The 17,909-nt window shown below is 46.5% G+C and overlaps 1 protein-coding gene across 1 annotated transcript in view; it reads right to left on the reverse strand.

Annotated features, from left to right (window-relative positions):
* Srgap3 (SLIT-ROBO Rho GTPase activating protein 3) overlaps positions 1-17,909 on the reverse strand; it is a 113,600-nt gene that overhangs the window by 41,857 nt on the left and 53,834 nt on the right. The window contains exons 6-9 of the mRNA XM_059257098.1: positions 16,877-17,098; positions 14,489-14,590; positions 12,244-12,441; positions 9,105-9,189 (exon numbers count right to left, since the gene is read on the reverse strand). Coding sequence (XP_059113081.1) covers positions 9,105-9,189; positions 12,244-12,441; positions 14,489-14,590; positions 16,877-17,098 — 607 coding nt within the window. The remainder of the gene's footprint in view (positions 1-9,104; positions 9,190-12,243; positions 12,442-14,488; positions 14,591-16,876; positions 17,099-17,909) is intronic.

Below are 17,909 nucleotides of genomic sequence, written 5' to 3' on the forward strand. Positions count from 1 at the left end.
GTTTCCTTACCCACCTGTTGTGTAACAGGTTCCTCAGAGTTTGAAGCATTGCATCCTGCAGGGAAGCTCCTTAAGCAGGAAGGTAAACAACTCAAAGTACTTTCAGGAAGTCCCTGAAACTGAACAGATTCACTAGCCAACCCCCCCCCACACACACACACACACACACCCTGGCCAAAGTAAATATAAAAGCTGAGAGTCCCTCTTAGACTGGAAGCCAAGCTGCAAAGGAGACTTGATTGAGACCATACCAGCTGCCTGAAGAAGCAGAAACCAGCAGAGCTCCCTGGAAGAGGTTTAGATCAACTGAGGCACCTGGAAAGGACACTCTGACTTGTTGAGCTGCCTGAGAGCTGTACAGTGGCTCCAGGTTTCCAGCTTTGTGACCTCTTCCCTGAGCTGGTGGTGGACCTTGTCGATGCAGCTGTCTTTGAGTAATTTCTGCTCCTGTAAATAACCCCTCACCCATATTCCTGTTAGTAACCCCAATAAAACTCATGGTCCACCAAGTCGGACTTTGGTCTGCCATGGTATCCCTATATGGGGTAAGTCACACAATGCTGCCCCCCGCAAGGATCTCATACTTTAAATGTTCCCCAAAATGCTCTTCCCATGTCCCCAAACTATTCCTATATAAGTCTTTGACATTTCCATAAGTGACCCCCTCACCTGACCACTTTAATTGGAAGTCAGAGAACAGCTCTCCAGAGCTCTCTGCCCTTCTTAACTTCAGTGGCCCACTTCTCTCCATCTCAACATCACTATCTTGGCTCACTTCTCTCCATCCCAACATCACCATCTCGGCCCACTTCCCTCCATCTCAACACCGCCATCTTAGCCCAGGTTCCCATCATCTCTAGCTGGAGTACTTGCCTTTAAAGTGGAGTGTTTCACTACAATCTATTCACAATTCAGCAGCCAAAGAAATAGCTTTGAACAGAATATGTCACATCTTCCTCTTGCTTTCTAGAGCCCACTGTCACATGTGGAATAGAACACAAGCCTCATACTCTGTATCCATAAGTTCTTCAAGCTACTGTTAGATGTACATAGACTCCTTCCTCCTTTGGCCTTGAAGCCCCGCCACAGAGTCCTTCTGCTAGGTCCCTAGCTTGTTTTCAGGGCTTATCTTGCCCCTAACATTTGAAGGACTGCCTCTTGCTAGCCTTTTGCATCTCAGCTGAAAAGGAGGATCCAGAGCAGAGCTTCCTCCATCTGAAGTAGACAAGGTTTTCCCCAGAGTTCCTCTGTCCGCACTGTCTTCAACTACAGCTTCACTTGTTTACTGCCAGCCTGTTGTCATTAAAAAGTACCATGTTCTGCCGGGCGGTGGTGGCGCACGCCTTTAATCCCAGCACTCGGGAGGCAGAGCCAGGCGGATCTCTGTGAGTTCGAGGCCAGCCTGGGCTACCAAGTGAGTTCCAGGAAAGGCGCAAAGCTACACAGAGAAACCCTGTCTCGAAAAGCCAAAAAAAAAAAAAAAAAAAGTACCATGTTCTATGAGAGACTCACATCTGTTCACCAGGAGAGGTGGTGAAGAACAGGTCTCATGTAGGCCAGGCTGGCCTCAATCTCACCATATAGCTGACACTGGCCTTGGACTCCTGACCCTCCCACTCTCACTTTCCAGGTGCTGGATTACAGGCATGCACCACCATGCTCTTAAAACTCCTAAAGGGATAGGAGATGCTGGGTTGATAGAAGTGCCCGAGTCCAGAGTCCCAGCACACACTTAAAATCAAGGTATGGCAGCATGTGTCTGGAGGCCCAGCACTGGAGGATGGATACGAGAGGCCCATGAGCCAGCCAGCCTAATGAACAGCAAGCTCCAGGTTCAATGAGAAATTCTGTCTCAAAAGAGAAGTGGAGAACATACTATGCTGATCTCTGGCTTCCAAACATGAATGCAAAAGCAAATGTACCTGCACACACATATGCACATGCTGTGGAATGCTGTTCCATATGCTGTGAATGTATGTTGCTCTGATTGGTTGATAAATAAAATGTTGATTGGCCAGTAGCCAGGCAGAAAGTATAGGCGGGATAAGCAGACAAAGAGAATTCTGGGAGGAGGAAGGCTGAGTCAGGAGTTGCCAGCCAGACACAGAAGAAGCAAGATGACAAGGCAAAACTGAGAAAAGGTATCAAGCCACATGGCTAAACATAGATAAGAATTATGGATTAATTTAAGTGTAAGAACTAGTCAGTAATAAGCCTGAGCTAATGGCCAAGCAGTTATAATTAATATAAGCTTCTGAGTGATTATTTTATAAAAGGCTGTGGGACTGTGGGTGAGAGATTTATCCCAATCTAAGGCCAGGCAGGACACAGGGAAACTTCCAGCAACATGCACACACACACACACACACACACACACACACACACACACACACCTTTGCTAAATACCAAGGTTTTCAATGTTGTTTGGCACTAAGTATGAACTCATTAAAGGTTTATTGAGTGGGTAAGTGAAGGAAGAACCCCTCTGCCTTCAAGATGCTCCTTGATAAGTGGCTATAATAGCCTACAAACAAGTGCATCCTGAAATAGGAGAACAAGTGTCACAACACCAGTGTACACAGAATACCATCCCCGGAACAACACACAAGCAAGGAGATCAGAGCGGGCAGAGTAACTTGCTCCAGTCCCTGCTAAAGGGCAGCTTAGATTCCAACATAGGTTGTCTGACTTTACCTCTGCAAACCTGGTTCCACCCACACACACAGGTGGGGGAAAGCAGATATTTACAGTAGAATTTGACTCAACCCAATGCCTTCTAAATGTGGTACTTAGTTTTTAATAGTATCCTGTAGCTAGAGTTTTCCTGCCTGGCCCACAGTCAGGACAAATCTCTCTCCCCTACCAGTCCCACAGCCGCTCAGACCCAACCAAGTAAACACAGAGACTTATATTGCTTACAAACTGTATGGCCGTGGCAGGCTTCTTGCTAACTGTTCTTACAACTTAAATTAGTCCATTTCTATAAATCTATACCTTGCCACATGGCTCGTGGCTTACCAGCATCTTTACATGCTGTTTTTCATCGTGGCAGCTGGCAGTGTCTCTCTGACTCAGTTTTCCACTTCCCAGCTTTATTCTCCTCCTTGTCCCGCCTACATGTCCTGCCTGGCCACTGGCCAATCAGTGATTTATTTATTGACCAATCAGCAACACACTTGACATACAGACCATCCCACAGCAGTATCCCTTTCTTCTGGGCTATAGGGACCCCTTATCTTAGAAGACCTCCCTAAGTAGGAATGGAGTGCTCAAAACAAGGAGATAAACAGCATCTCCTTCTCCCACAAAACTGCACTGACAATGCAGAGGTCCAGGTCCTTATACTAAATTTTATCAAGTTACTGTGTGATCTGCACAGCTCGCTGTCTTTCTTTGGGCCTTGACATCATCAGTTACATTATCCATCCAGGCACTATGGATGCTCACATCTATTATCCAACCAGGCACTGTGGATGCTCACATCCATTATCTACCCGAACTGTGGACACTTACATCCATGAGTTTCACTTGCTGAACAGCAATAATAGGGATTTGTTCCCCTGGCACATCAATGTCTAAAAATGACTTCCATTTCCCCAACACCCCGAGGAGAATAAAACTCCCCCACCTGAAGTCCTTTAAATCAGTGCTGCCAACAGAAATGTACTGCAAGTCACAATTTCTAGAAGCCAAGGAGCAAAATAGCAAAGTAAAACAGGCAAGGTGAATTCAGTGCTTGATGATTTAAAATTGTATCCTGCTTGACCCAAGTTATCAAAATATTGTCATTTGTGTGTGTGTGTGTGTGTGTATACATATATATGTTGTAGAATATTATTTTAAAGTGTGCTACATTTGTTTATGCTTTGGAACATCTTAATGATGCAAAGATGTGTTGCATTCATTTATGTTGCATGTATTTAACTCTGTGAAGCTGTGTTGCTTTGCCTGTCTAAAATACATGATGGTCTAATAGAGTGCTGAATAGCCAATTACAAGGCAGGAGAAAGAATAGGAGGGGCTGGCAGGCAGAGAGAATAAAAGAGGAGGAGAAATCTGGGAGAAAAAGAAGGAGGAGCAAGAAAAGGAGAGAGGACACCAGGGGCCAGCCACACAGCCAGCCACAGAGTAAGAGAAGGAAAGTATATAGAAGCAAAGAAGGAAAAAACCCAGAGGCAAAAGGTAGATGGGATAACTTAAAGTTAAGAGAAACTGGCTAGAAACAAGCCAAGCTAAGGCTGGGCATGTATAATTAAGAATAAGCCTCCATGTGTGATTTATTTGGGAGTTGGATGTGGGTCCCCCAAAAGACCAAAGAGCCCCCAAAAGAGAAAAAAAACCCAACAACATATATATGTATATATGTATACACACACACATACATAAGTATCAAGCAAGATACTTTATATTCTCTTCCCTGTAAGCTAACTCTTCAGATTTTGTTCATTCTGCCCATCTCAATGAACATGACCAATCCATGTTTCAAGTGTTCAGTGGCCCATGTTTCAAGTGTTCAGTGGCCAATGTGGTCCAAGGCCTTCATCTTGGAGATACAGCTCTAGATAGAAACTGACTCAATATTCGTATAAAGTTTTTTTGTTTGTTTTTTGTTTTACTGTTGTTGATGCGGGGGGGGGGGGGCAGAGTCTTATGTAGCACAGGTTAGCCTAATTATTCGATGGAGGATGGCCTTGAACTTTGGATCCTCTTGCCTGCACCTTCCACAGGCTAGGATTACAGTAGCTGTTTTTATGCTGCCTTAAGTATTGAACTCAGGGCTTTGTGCATGTTAGACAAGCACTCTACCAACTAATCCCCAGCCCATGCTGTTTATTTGTTTGTTTGTTTGTTTGTTTTTAATAAAGAGCCTAAGCATGTTTTTCCCCTATAGAAAGCAAGGCAGTGTAGGGACAGAGAGAGGAGTGTTGGGGGATAACCTGAGGTCTGACTCAGGGAATAAAGTGACTTTGTCCCTCAGTCCCTGACCAGGGCTAACTGCAGAGGGTTAAACTGAAGCCAAGGACCCAAGCAGGGGAGAAGTCAGGTAACACAGACACATTTGCTGTCTTTCGTTTGCTCATGTGTCTGGGATCTGCTGCATATTCTCTGAGGCTCTGGTTTGAGCTAAATTTTCATGCAGATGGAGACCTGTGAGAGCCCACAGCATCCTCAAAGAGGCTTCATGATGGCCTGGGATTGTTCTGGGGGAAGGAAGGCCAGTCATACACCTATCCTTTCCTTCAGGGCTGCAGCCAGCTGCTCCCTTAGTACCCAGTAGTCTGTAAGGCCATTTCTGATCCTTCCTTTGTTTTCCAAATGATCCACTCTTCTATGGGCTTGCTCTGGTCCAGTCACACTCCCATCCATCATTTCTCCTAACCTACCACTATTTCCTCTGTCCTGACCCCTCCTGCCAGTCTTTTCACACAGATGGCACCTTCTCAGGCACAAGGTGGGCCATAATTATGATGGTGAACTCATAAAGTGAGAGCGAAGCTGAAAATCCCTGTCTAGTGATAACACAGGCATCACAGGTAATCATGGTGTAACACATTCCCACACTGGTGGTGACACTGAAGTCAACCCTGGTGTAAACACACCTACTATCCTGTCCTTATACACGTGGAGCATATACAATTACATACAGCATGTAACACTTGTTATTGATAAGTGATTGTCTACTATTTATGCTACGTTAGAGAACATTCTTTCTACTCCCAAAAACACGGGTTAACTGTGACACAGTGTGAATTGTTATACCAACAGCACCCTCATCTTGGGTTTTCTGTGTCTCCTGATCACATCATTTTCTCTTGTACTTGACTTAATCTCTTGCTGTGGTCTCACACGTGTATCATATGGCCTAAGGGTGTAGTCAGCCTTGGTTTGTGTCAGAGCTGCTTGTGACATTCATACAGTGATGGAATTGCCTAATGTATTTCTCAGAGGACATCTTCATCACTACATAATGCCTGCATACAGTTGACTAACTGCATGATCAAGAGGTAGTTCTTCCCTATGAGGATGGGACATCATTTGTCTGTGTATCATGGCACCCTCCTCCAGCCCTGCAGTGTCTGTGCCTTTGGATATATGAGAGACAGTTGAGGGCAGGGAGGAGGTAGGAATCAAAGGTTTAGAGCATGGTCCTGGATGCCAACACACAGTCAAGGAATACCATCCCCTACCTTTCAGCTTTCTGCCTGAATCCTAGCTCTCTCTGCCAACAGCTTCAGGAATGTGGATTGTCACTTCAAACACATATCAGAAAAGTTTGTTTTTTAAAGCACTGTCCTTAACCCTAGGGACCTGTTGAGGTTTTAAAAACATATTATAAAATATTGTTAGAACCTGAGTCCTTTTCAAAGTTTGCTTGCAAATGAAAGTGACCTGGAAGAATTTGTGCTTCTTTTAACTGGCAGGTTCTCTGAGCCACACTGTCAAAGTGGTACTTTGGAGAAACAGAGGCACATGACATCATTAAAACAAAACAAAACAATATAAAACAAACAAATAAAAAACCCAGCTCAAATCCTTTTGGATATTCCCTGGGGACTCTATTTCTCATTGGTTTTTAACACTTTTTTCATTTTATCCCTCTCAGCATGAAATAGCTCTCTGGTGACAGGAGAGGGCCAGAGATGAGGCATAACCACACATGAAGCCTGCACTTAGACCATCATCTACTGAGTGAAGAATCAACTGTTCAGGTGGGGGTAAGGATACTCCAGCGTTAAAATTTAGAAGAATGGGTCTGGTATGGTGGCACATGCCTTTAATCTCACCATTAAGGAGGCAGAGGCAGGTGAATCTCTGTGAGTTCAAGGCCAGCCTGGTCTACACAGCAAGCTCCAGGCCATCCAGAGCTACATAGTGAGATCTTGTCTCAACAAAAACCAAAACAAAAATTTAGAAGAATGGATTTGATAATGTTCTGAGCTCTGACTGCCCTGCTCAACTCAAATTCTCCTGGTTGCTTTACTCAGTGTCCTAAGAATTCATAACATACCTTTGTTAGATCATACGTACGTAAAATGAACAGTGATTTGGTGTAAACTTACTCAGTCTCTCTGTTTTGAGTAATTCAGTGTTTATTAACTTTAGTTTATAATAGTGTGTCAAAGACAGGCATGGTGGCCCATGCTTGTAGCCCCAGCACCGGGGAAGCAGAAGGATCAAGAGTTCAAGTCTATCCTTGAATTCAAGGCTACATATCAAGTTTGAAACCAGCCTGGACTATATAAGACCCTGTCTCAAAAAAACAAAATATGTATTTATACTCACTAATTGTGGTATACCATACTGATATAGGACTAATAAAGGGGAATTGAGGATAGACCATATGAGAACTCTACAATTTTTCAACTTTCATGTAAATTAAAACCCATTCTAAATAAAACATTCATTTAGAAGAAGAAAATCTTCCCTAGAACTGACCAGTCTACCAAGATCTGTCCCCACAGTCAAAGGAAGTACTCTGGGCTTTTCTATGTCTGATGTGCTAGACAAGACCCGGTGGGGCTTCTGGGTGCCTCTTATTTGTTCCTCCATTTCTGAGGCAATATTTTCCTAGAGCTCTTCTTGTCAACCAGCTCAAAACTCAGAAGGCAGACATCAGAGTTTACATCTCCGAGTGAGGCATGGTTGATAAAACCCGGAAGAACAAATGAGCCAGGAGCTATGTCAGCCGAAACATTATGATCGAATTGAGGCCATGCAGACAAGGGCAGTAATAGATGAGCACTCAGAAGGGAACGGGGAAGAGAAATTTCTCTACCCCACAGACCAAGGACCCAACCAGAACCTTGGATTTTCAAAAAGTACTTGGGTTCTAAACTCAGAAATCTGATTCCAAAGCACTAGCAGCTGCCCCTCTCAATACTGGTCCAATACTGAGAGGTCAAGATGGGCAGAACTTAACAGATGAAGGAAAAGCTCAATGCAGCCAACTCCTCCACACCCGCAGTCCTAGCGCTTTGCAGGCCTGAAGCTGGAGGATTGTTAAAGTCATGCTAGTCTATATAGTCAGAACTCAGGAAAGGGGGTGGGGTGGGGGTGAGGCTGTGTGTGTGTGTGTGTGTGTGTGTGTGTGTGTGTAGGAATCAGATCAGTGATTTGCTTGGGGCAGAGAATGCAGGGATTGACTACAAAAGGGACTTGAGGCTCATAGAAATGTTTTCTATACCCAGCTGGGTGATGTTTCCACAAGGACATTCAAAAACAGCAGGAATAAGCGGGAAATTTTACAAGGCACAGGTGAGCCTAGCCTGGCTGGAGCATACTAAGGGAGGGGAGGATGCTGGACAGGGTCAGGGAGGCAGGCAGAGGGTCTTATGTGCTCTGGATATCTGAGGTTTTACTCCAGTGCCACTGGAAACTTCTGGGCAGCTTCAAGCCTAGTTTTCTGATCTCTTATGGGCTGAACTCTATCATGTATGTATTTTTCTTCTCTGGACCTAGAACCTTGGTGAGGCCCTCCAACAGTTCCCCTGATGTGTGCTGACAAATGCTGGTCCATGTGTCCTCGGATTCTGTGGGAGCCCACAGAGGTTTCCTAGTAAAATCGGAGCTTGCTTTACCCAGCAGGACTGCATGAGAGGATGATTGGACCACGGGCTTGGGTACCAGGTGTTTGGAAGGGTCTGCACTTGGCTGTATCTAGCAAGGGTGAGGTCTTTTGCCTCGCCCCTCAGTATTGTTATAAAAAGCCCTTTTGAATAAAGTTCTGGGCCCCGGGTATTGACCCAGGTTCTCCCAAAGCTGTTCCGTGTTTCTGTTTTTCTTCTTCTTGGCTAGGCCTATCATTTTATCTACAAGTTCCTTATTCCTCTCTCTTCCTCATAGGAACCCTGTAAAAGGTGGGGCTGGTCACCCACAGGATTCCCACCTCCTACTTATGGGGATACATCCACCACTTGGCCTTGCCTCTTCTTGCCCACCTCAGCCCCTGTACCAAGGTGGTTTTCCCATCCTGCCTAGTGAAGGCACAGAGTCTAACTAGCATCAGGTCTTTCTCTGCCCAGTGCTGGGTGTCTTGAGCTAAAGTGGCTCAGCAGCTCTGGACCACACAGCAGTCCCCCTTGGGCTCTCTCCCACCGACTCACCTTCACCCAGTGTCTGCTTGAGTAAGTCATGCTTGGCTTGCAGCTTGGTGATGAGGTTACTGCCATTCACATATTCTTTAAATTTCTGTAAAACACACAGGCATAAGGAAGTTAAAGGCCACACAGCCAAGTGACGGTGGGGTCTCTCATTCTAAAACTCATCTCCCCAGCAGGGAAACCAAGTAGATGTCAGGCTATCCAGGACCTGGTAGGGGGACAGGCAGGACTTTGTATCTGTTTTGAGCTATTCCAAGTGCCTGTCTAAATCTTGGGGATCCCCGAGCCATGTAGGTTGGGTTGGGCACATAAGAGGCAGGAGAGTATGGCAGCAGTAGAGGTCACTTCTACGGTGAGGACTGTGGGCAGCACAAGGTGAAGGGCCCTTTGGTCACCAAAGCTCCACTGTGTTTCCAGGACCAGAGCAATAGGAAGAGAGCCATGCAGAGGCCCTGCAGCTGAGGCCAAGGGCTAGCAGAGCAGAGCTTAAGATGAGCCTTTTTTCCAAATGAGGAAGGGCTGTGCAGGCCACTGAGAAACCTTGCATCAGGAGGTTTATCAATGCACATCAATGCACTGGGGACATGATTTTCTGGGTGGATGAGATAAAGAGGGGTGTGCAGAAAGTGCTTTGCCCCAAATGCCAGAGAGGAGAAAGAGAGAGAGAGAGAGAGAGAGAGAGAGAGAGAGAGAGAGAGAGAGGAGCCCCTCCATGATCTTGGAGGACAAATGGAGAAAGCTTGATAGTACTTATTCTAAGGAAACAGAAGCCCAGAGTTGGGTTCCATGCTGTGCAGCCTGGAGTGCAGCCCTTCCCATATCTAGACCTTCATTAGCTCCTCAAGGTAAGCCAACCGTAGATTTAGGATGTCTCTCCAAATGTGGAACAGAGGACCAGCAGCTTCATCGCCAGTTGGGAAGACTGTTAACTTGCAATTTTCCATTTCAAGGTACCTTGAATCTAACCCTTCATTTCTCACTTGCGGGAGGGGGGAATCACAGAGGCCCTTACACTTCCAAGTTTCAGAGCCCTGCTGAGGAAGATGGGAGATGAAACACTTGAATTTTAACTGAATGCCTTGGCTCTGGGTAATGCACACCTTTGCTTCAGTCAGTAAGTAGTGACTTACAGGCTGGCGACGGAGGTGTCTAACAATACCCTTCTCTGAGTTCATCACATGTCTAAGAATTAATGAAAAACAGAGGTGAGCTGTACACATAAAAGGTTGATTGTGCCTAAAGCTGTTTTCTGACCTCCAGAAAACATACACACATATATGTATGCATATATGCATGCACACATATCAATATGTATATAAAACATATAAATATATATACACAAACACACACACACAAAAACCCACAACATCTTCTGATCTTGGTCAAAGACACTAGATTTCTTTAAATACAAGCAGGCTGGTCCCCTTCCTCTGTTTCTGCTGCCTAGACTTTGTTCTACTACTGAAGTGACTTTCTATTTATCCCCATATGCACTCCCTGCTCCCTAGAGACAATAACTTCTCTTTGTCAACACAGTAGGCCTCTAACAGAAGTAGTAGATGCCAGGAGTCATGAAGACTAGCTTTTTTTTCCTTTCTTGACAAGGTCAAAGAATACTGATGGAAGAAATGAATGTCAACTATTGGATTGTAGCAGGGTTTTGATTAAGGCTTACCAATTACAGAGTTCTATGCTAGAAATGGGTTAATTTGTGACAGGGTCTATGAGCATAATCCAGTCAACAGCAGCCTAGCTGTGTGTCTCTAGTGACCTGATTGTCAGCCTTGGCAGTAGCCTGGCACAGCCATTACATTTTCTTATTAGCTACCTTTAAGGTACTGGAGGCCATGCTCGCTGAATCTGCATATGATACAAGATCTGAAAAGAGCATAGAGGTCTAGGGATTAGATTAGGATGCTGACCGTCTGGACCTGTGACATGAATCCATCAAGAGCATAGCTCAGTGAAGACCTAAGTTTTTAACCTATAGGGCCTTTAAGAGGAGGGAGACCTGGCTGCGCACAGAGAAGCGTCAGCTGACACCACCTTAGCTTAAAAATAAAACAAGGGCCAGGTGTGGTGGCACACGTCTTCAGTGAGTGTTACTGTGGACATTCAAAGAGAAAGTATTCAGGAGCTACTAGAGTGCGGAGGCTGCTCAGAACCAAAGCTTATAAGGTAGGCTAGAAGAATCGGCACTCAGCCTGGAGGAAGGGAACCTCAGCTTCCTACAGCCAGGGAAAGACTGTTAGAGCATCAGCTTCACTCTGGTCACCAAGGAAAACAGCATCAAGACCAGTGGCCAGGAATCCTAGGGTGACAGATTTCCCACAGATAACAAAGGTGTCAGCCACAACTCAAGCAGGAGAACTATTTGGGTGAACGGGAGCTTTTCACCCTGGGCATTTGAGCAGAATCCCCACGGGCTTTTTGTGGGATGTGCACCAGATGGAAGGTAAGTCCCTTACAGCCCCAATCTCCATGTTCAATAAGCCCAATGTGAACTAAAGCTTCAATTCCCCTTCCCCACTTCCCTCCTGGTCCCTGGCCAAAATGGAGGTCTGTAACCTGGGATTTTACAGGAGGCACTAGCAACTCATGAATAACTTGCTTGCAATTCTGAGGTCCTCATTTTCAAAGCTTAGTCACCGATTTAAGACAATAGCATACACATAACTCTAGGTTGTTACCTGACTCCTTCACTACACTTCCTCATGTTGTGGTGACTCCCAACCATAACATTATTTCCATGGCCACTTCATAACTGTATTTTTGCTACTGTTATGAATCATAATGTAAACATCTAATATGTAGGATGATCTCAGGAGACCCTGTGAAAGAGTTGTCTGACCACCCTTCCCCCCACCACCATCAAAAGGGCCATGACCCACAGGTTGAGAATCACTGCTCCAACCCAATTGAATAAAACTCTTTGGTTCCTTCCTAAAGCATCAGTGATCATCACTCAAGATTAACGTTAATACCACTCACTGCACTTCAGAAAACCAAGCCAGGCAACCTAATGGTAAAAAAGCATGTTAGGAGATTTATGTCCTATTATTTTGCTGGCTCTCTTTCAGACTGCTTCCAACACCACAGGCAGGGAGTCAACAGTGGGCTCCGGGTCCCAGATCCTACTCACTGTGAAATAAAACATCTCTGTTTCCTGCTGGTTGGCTCTCCTTTTGGCGATGTTGATTTTGCTCATGTAGGTCTCAGAAGCGGCTGACTTTATGGACTCTGTAGATCGGCTGTGTTGGAAGGCGTCAGAGACATCGAAGTCCTCCACAGTCAGCATGTCCTGTAAGGTCTGCATGGTGGCATCTAGAGTTTTCCTCACCTAGGGAAAAGCAGCACAAACACCTTTATTCTCCTAATGCCTCTGACGCCACTAAGTCCTTTTCCTGACAGTGGCTTTGTTCCTTCACTTAATGTCTCTAGCAGGTAGGCAGGTCAAGATGGTTGCTCACAGTGAGGCCAATTGGTCATTGGTCCAAGACCAAATAGCTGGCAGGGTGAGAAGCCAGATTGTCCATTCTAAGGTCATTTATTGGATTGCTACTGACTGAGGGACCTTGGGAATGTCATGAGGCTAATGGAGTCAAATTTCTCGGCTTGTTTCCCTGGTCTGGTTAGATACCGTAAAGGAGGCTCCCCCTGTGGGTCACTTGAGCACGGCAGTCAACAGAAATGCTCTGGTGTCTTATCTCATTTAGGGAGGAAGGCGGCATCTGATGGTGGGCAGAGGTCTGCTGGGAGACAGGAAGTTACTGTCACAGGGTTTAGTTGGGACTCCAGCTTCCATCTTGGGTCCAGTGAAATCACACATCACAGAGACTCCAAAAGCAGGGCATGAGGACCCCAGTCTCACAGAAGCCCTGGGATGAGTGGGATCTCAGTGGCAGGCTCTATGTCCCAGAGGTAGGTCAGTCCAAAAGAAATCACTGGCAGAAAATCAGACTCCATTTATTGTAAGATCATTGTCACTCAAAGTCTGTCTCATTGCTCCTCAGCTGAAATATCACCCTCTAATACTGTCAGGCCTCCTAGCACATTCCATTCATGGTCCAGTGTTTTCCCATATGCAGACACTCGTTGGTCTTCATGTTTTCATTTCTGGTGTTTTCTCATCAGAAAGAGGAAAAACTATGGGGCTGTGTTCCTTTGATTTATTCTCTACCTAGAATAATGTTTAGCATGTATTATGTGAATAAATATTACAAAAATAAATGCTTGTTGAATGAGTGAATAGATCACAGTCAATTCTTCTTTCCAACACAGACTGACGGAAGCTGATTCAAGAACAAGCATATCCAAGCCCATCCGCAGCCCACAGAGAGGAATGGGTGCCTCACTCTCCTCCCTGTGGCCCTGATTTCCATTTAAATTCCATTAATGGCATTATACATGTGAACCATTTAAAAGTCTTTGTGGGGAGACAGAAGATAGAAAGCAAGCAGGCAAGCATTCTGCCTAGTTCCTGTCTCTCTCTTGCCAGGTTAAAAGACAAGTCAGTTTGCCTTCTTATGACCTTCCCTAGACACGCTTTGACTTGTGTTAGCTCTGTCCTAGCTCTGCCCTTTGTGAACAAACCAGACACAACTCTCCCTACGGTCCAGGATAGCCTGCAAAAATTTGAAGACAGTGGCCATGCCTTCTCACTTTCCACCATGACTGTACTGCTTGGACATAAGTTTGTCACACAACCTTGGGTGGCACTGCCCAAATCCTGAGGTCGTTTCTCCAGGGCCCTAGGGTTGGCTGGCATTCCTCCTCTGGGTGGGGTATTAAGGTCTTAGTAGGACACAACCTACCTGGCCTCTTCAGTCCACGTTAGAACGGACCCACCCAGTGTGATGCTGGAGCACGATGCAATATGGGAGGAACACTGAGCTAGTGAGACTGACCCACCCCCTGGGGCTTCCCATCCACAATACGTCTAGGGCAGCCTGGGCTATCTAGTTCACTGTGTAATTGTAAATACTTGCTCTGACTTCTGATGATCACCACAGAAACTGAGTGCAGAGAATGAGGTGGGAAAGCACAGAGTCAGTGGTAAACACCAATCACTCTACAGCTGAGATGGAGCCAACGTTCACACTTGGAAACATTTTTCCTGCGGGCCTTTCCTCTATGCCTGCAGATCCGCAATCATTCTAAACATAGAGTCCCACTTCCTCCCGTTCCCCTTCCATTCTTGTACGCATTCTTGTACATTCTTGAGATCTTGTACACAGCCTTCAGGCCATTAAAGATTTTTTTAGTGCAGGTAGGTTGTGTGGTTGTATGGTCTCCCACCAGTGAACCACCGTTTCCTATATATTCCAGGGTATGAGAGCCCCCAGCACAAGCCCAGGGAACTAGACCCAGGGTAGCAGCTCACTCACCTCTTCATTCTCAATCTTGAGAGTGGCCAGCCTGGACTGCAGCTGGTGGTACCGCATAAGCAGCTCCGTCTGGACGGGCTGCTGTGCGCTAACCTGGCACACCTGCAGAAAGAAACTGTCATTGCAGCTGCATGGAGCCAGAGTGGAGGCCATCATTAATATTCCATCCAGAGCCCAGGACACAGGTCCGGCAAGGCAGAGTGGCCTGCCCTGGGTCACCCACGTTGGACACAGCAAAGGCAGTACCAGATGGGAACTAGGGTCCTCTTACTCCAGAGTCTACCCTCTTGCTGTGGCCAGTGTGGCTTCCCAGTCACAATCTTCTCTATTTGCACAGTAACTGTGGGCTAATAAAGACCTTGAACGTAATCTTGGCAAGCCAAACTAATTCACTGCAAGGCAGGAAGTTGTGGAATGAAAGCACTGCCTGAACAGCCAGTAGCAAGTACAATGAACCAGAAGCAGTTGACAAGTGACCCTGTCACCACAGGAGTGCATAAAGATGTATCAGAGAGATACATCTTTGACTATCACACTGTTGGTCCTCTGTGTCCACAAGTTTCATGTCCACAAATTCAGCCAACCAAGAACATAAAGTGTACATAGGAAGGGGAAAAAAACAAAAACAAACACCTGGACTGAACATGGGCAGGCATTTTCTTTTATCATTCCCCAAACAATACAGTACAACAACTATGCACAACATTTGCATAGTGTTAGGTATGCTACGTAATGTAGAGATGATTTCAGGCATGCAGGAGGATGTGCACAGGTTCTTTGTAACCACTGTGAGGTTTTATATAAGGTGCTCATGGGGAAGCCGTCACCCACAGATACCAAGAGCAGCTGTGCTGTTCTTCTGGAGCCTTCCCTTCCAAAGCTGTTACCACTGTGAGCTGGGCTACCTGGTACACTGTGGTTTCTCACCCGTTCTAGGAGCACAGCTAAGATCACGCAAGATAATAGGGCTGTTTGCTGAGTTAGTTATTCACTGTTAACTGCTAACTAGGTAGCCCAAGCTTCACAGTAACGTCTTCAGGTATAGACGACCTGGGACAGCGGGATGCCTCAGGAAGAGTGGTATCTGTCACCTTGTAGAAGTCCTCTCTTGTGCAAATGAAGGAAGCGGGCAAAGCCATGTAGAGTGGCCGCTGTTGTCATCTTCTAAGACATCCCCTGTCCCTCCCCAGAAGCAGATGTTACACGTGGCCCAGCTGAGCTCCCCCTAGGCTTCTGAGGCTGGCTGTTTCTGCTTGCCTGTGGTTCTGCACCCACTTGCCTCCCAACTCCCATTGGGAAAATGTTCCAGGAAAGTACAGGGAGCTGTCTTCTACATGGGGACAGGGGACAGTGTCAAGTGTCATCTGCACACTTCCTTTGTTTTCCTCTCCAGACCTCGGGAAGAGTCTGGGCAGCACGAGCATGGCAGGAAAGTCAGTTGCCTGGTGTGTGAAAGGCTCATGGTACTGTAGAGGGCATCAGATGAGGGCATCTAAGGTCTAAAGAGATAGGAGACTATTTCTAGGCAGACTGGAGCATCCTTGAGATCTCCTAAACACATCTAAGAGGCAGCCTAAGGGAAGCCAAGATCCTACAGTTCTGTAGGTGGGGATGTTAGCCAACAAGACAAGATGATCACCTGAAGAAGCTCGTGAATTAAGAGCTGACTCTAGGCCTCTGTGATAAATCAATGGCATATGTACTCAAGGCTTTTTTTCTCTTCCCACAATGCTCTAGGAGCATGGGAGAGAACAGAAGTAGTAGCTATGACGCTAATGTGCCCTACTCCCAAATTTGAGGCATGGGAAACTTATTCTCAAAGTCATGTACAAATGGCATTTGGAGGTGGGGCTGCCAGGAAGTGATTAGGACTACATGAGGTGGTGAGGGTAAGGCCACCATGATGGCATCAATGACTTGATCGGAAGTAGAAGAAAGACAGACTGGAGCTACACGCTTGCTCTGCCTTGCCGTATGGTAACCGCGCCACATCCTTATGCAACAGGATGGCCCTCATGAGATGCCAAGCAGATGCTGGCACCATGCTTTTAGACATCCTAGCTTTCCTCCCTGTGAGCTGAAGAAGCCGCTATTCCAATGGCTCTCAACCCTCCTAATGCCCTACTTAATACAGTTCCTCATGTTGTGGTGACCCCCCAACCATAAAATTATTTTGGATGCTACTTCCTAACTGTAATTTTGCTACTGTTAAGAATCATAATGTAAATATTTTTGGAGATAGAGGTTTGCCAAAGGGGTCGTGACCCACAGGTTAAGAACCACTGCTCTGCTCTATTCTAGGTTATTCAGGCTTAGGTACTTCCATATGGTAATGTATAGCTAACTCATACAGCTAGCCCCCAAGCAGGGTTCTGGCAGGAAGCCTACCTCATCCCCCATGTGGGGCTGGAACTCGAATTTGAGTGGAGGGCAGAAGACCTGGCTGCACATGTCCATGACCGTGTGCTTGTCGCTCCGGGAGTCCAGGTTGTCCACGGCGTTCTCTATGACGTCCAAGCCCTCGTGGCGAGAGGTTTCCAGGTTATATTCTGCTGAGAGGTAGGTCCGAAAGGTGCGGGCCAGACTGGCGTGAAAGCCCAAATCACAGCACTTGGAGAGAGGCAAGGACAGAGGGTACAGGTGAGAGCTGGGGCGGTGGCCTGTGATCACCTTTCAGTCCCCAGCACTTTGGAGTTCTGAATAAGCCATAGCAAACCCTTAGAGGGAGCTGAGAGCTGAGATTTGGGTACAGAGTCTTTCTGCTCCCCAGGCCCACCACAGTCTTTCATCTCCAGGCTTTCTCCATCCATGCTCTCTGTCTGGAATGTTCTCCAGCTGCCATTTAGTTTATAGGCCATTTCCTTCTGGAAGTTTTCCTTGATGTTCTCCATACCGAGTTTTGGGCAGAGATCCACATGCCCCCCACCTCCCTCACTGTGACCCTGGCCACTTGCCACTGTAATTGTCTATGAACGTGCCCTAGGCAGGTGTGCTCCAGGGGGCCTGCTGGCTCTTGCCCACCACTGAGCCTCAAGTCCTAGTCCACGGTAAGGTGCTCAGGAAACATTTGGCAAGTGAACAGATGAAAAGGCTAAAAGGACAGTTGAGAGCAAGGGAAGAGGGGGATGGCTTTACGCCATTGGAAGGCTGAGCAGACTGCCGCCCACCCCCACCCCCATGCTATGACTTCCAGAATAGGATATACAGGGTTAGAGGAAGAGAATCCAGCACCCACCCTCTACTGAGCACCTACAAGACTGGATCCCCCACTTATCATGGAAGGGGAGACAGAGAAACAGTCCCAGCGCTAATGTAGATGACACAGTCTCCCATCACCGCCACTCACAATATCCTTCTTCAAGCCTGGTGTTCTCCAGGGAACCCTGCACAGCCAGCTCCCCAGAGAGTCAGTGTTCTACTC

The sequence above is a fragment of the Peromyscus eremicus genome, chromosome 3 (assembly GCF_949786415.1).
Source record: "Peromyscus eremicus chromosome 3, PerEre_H2_v1, whole genome shotgun sequence".
NCBI lineage: Eukaryota > Metazoa > Chordata > Mammalia > Rodentia > Cricetidae > Peromyscus > Peromyscus eremicus.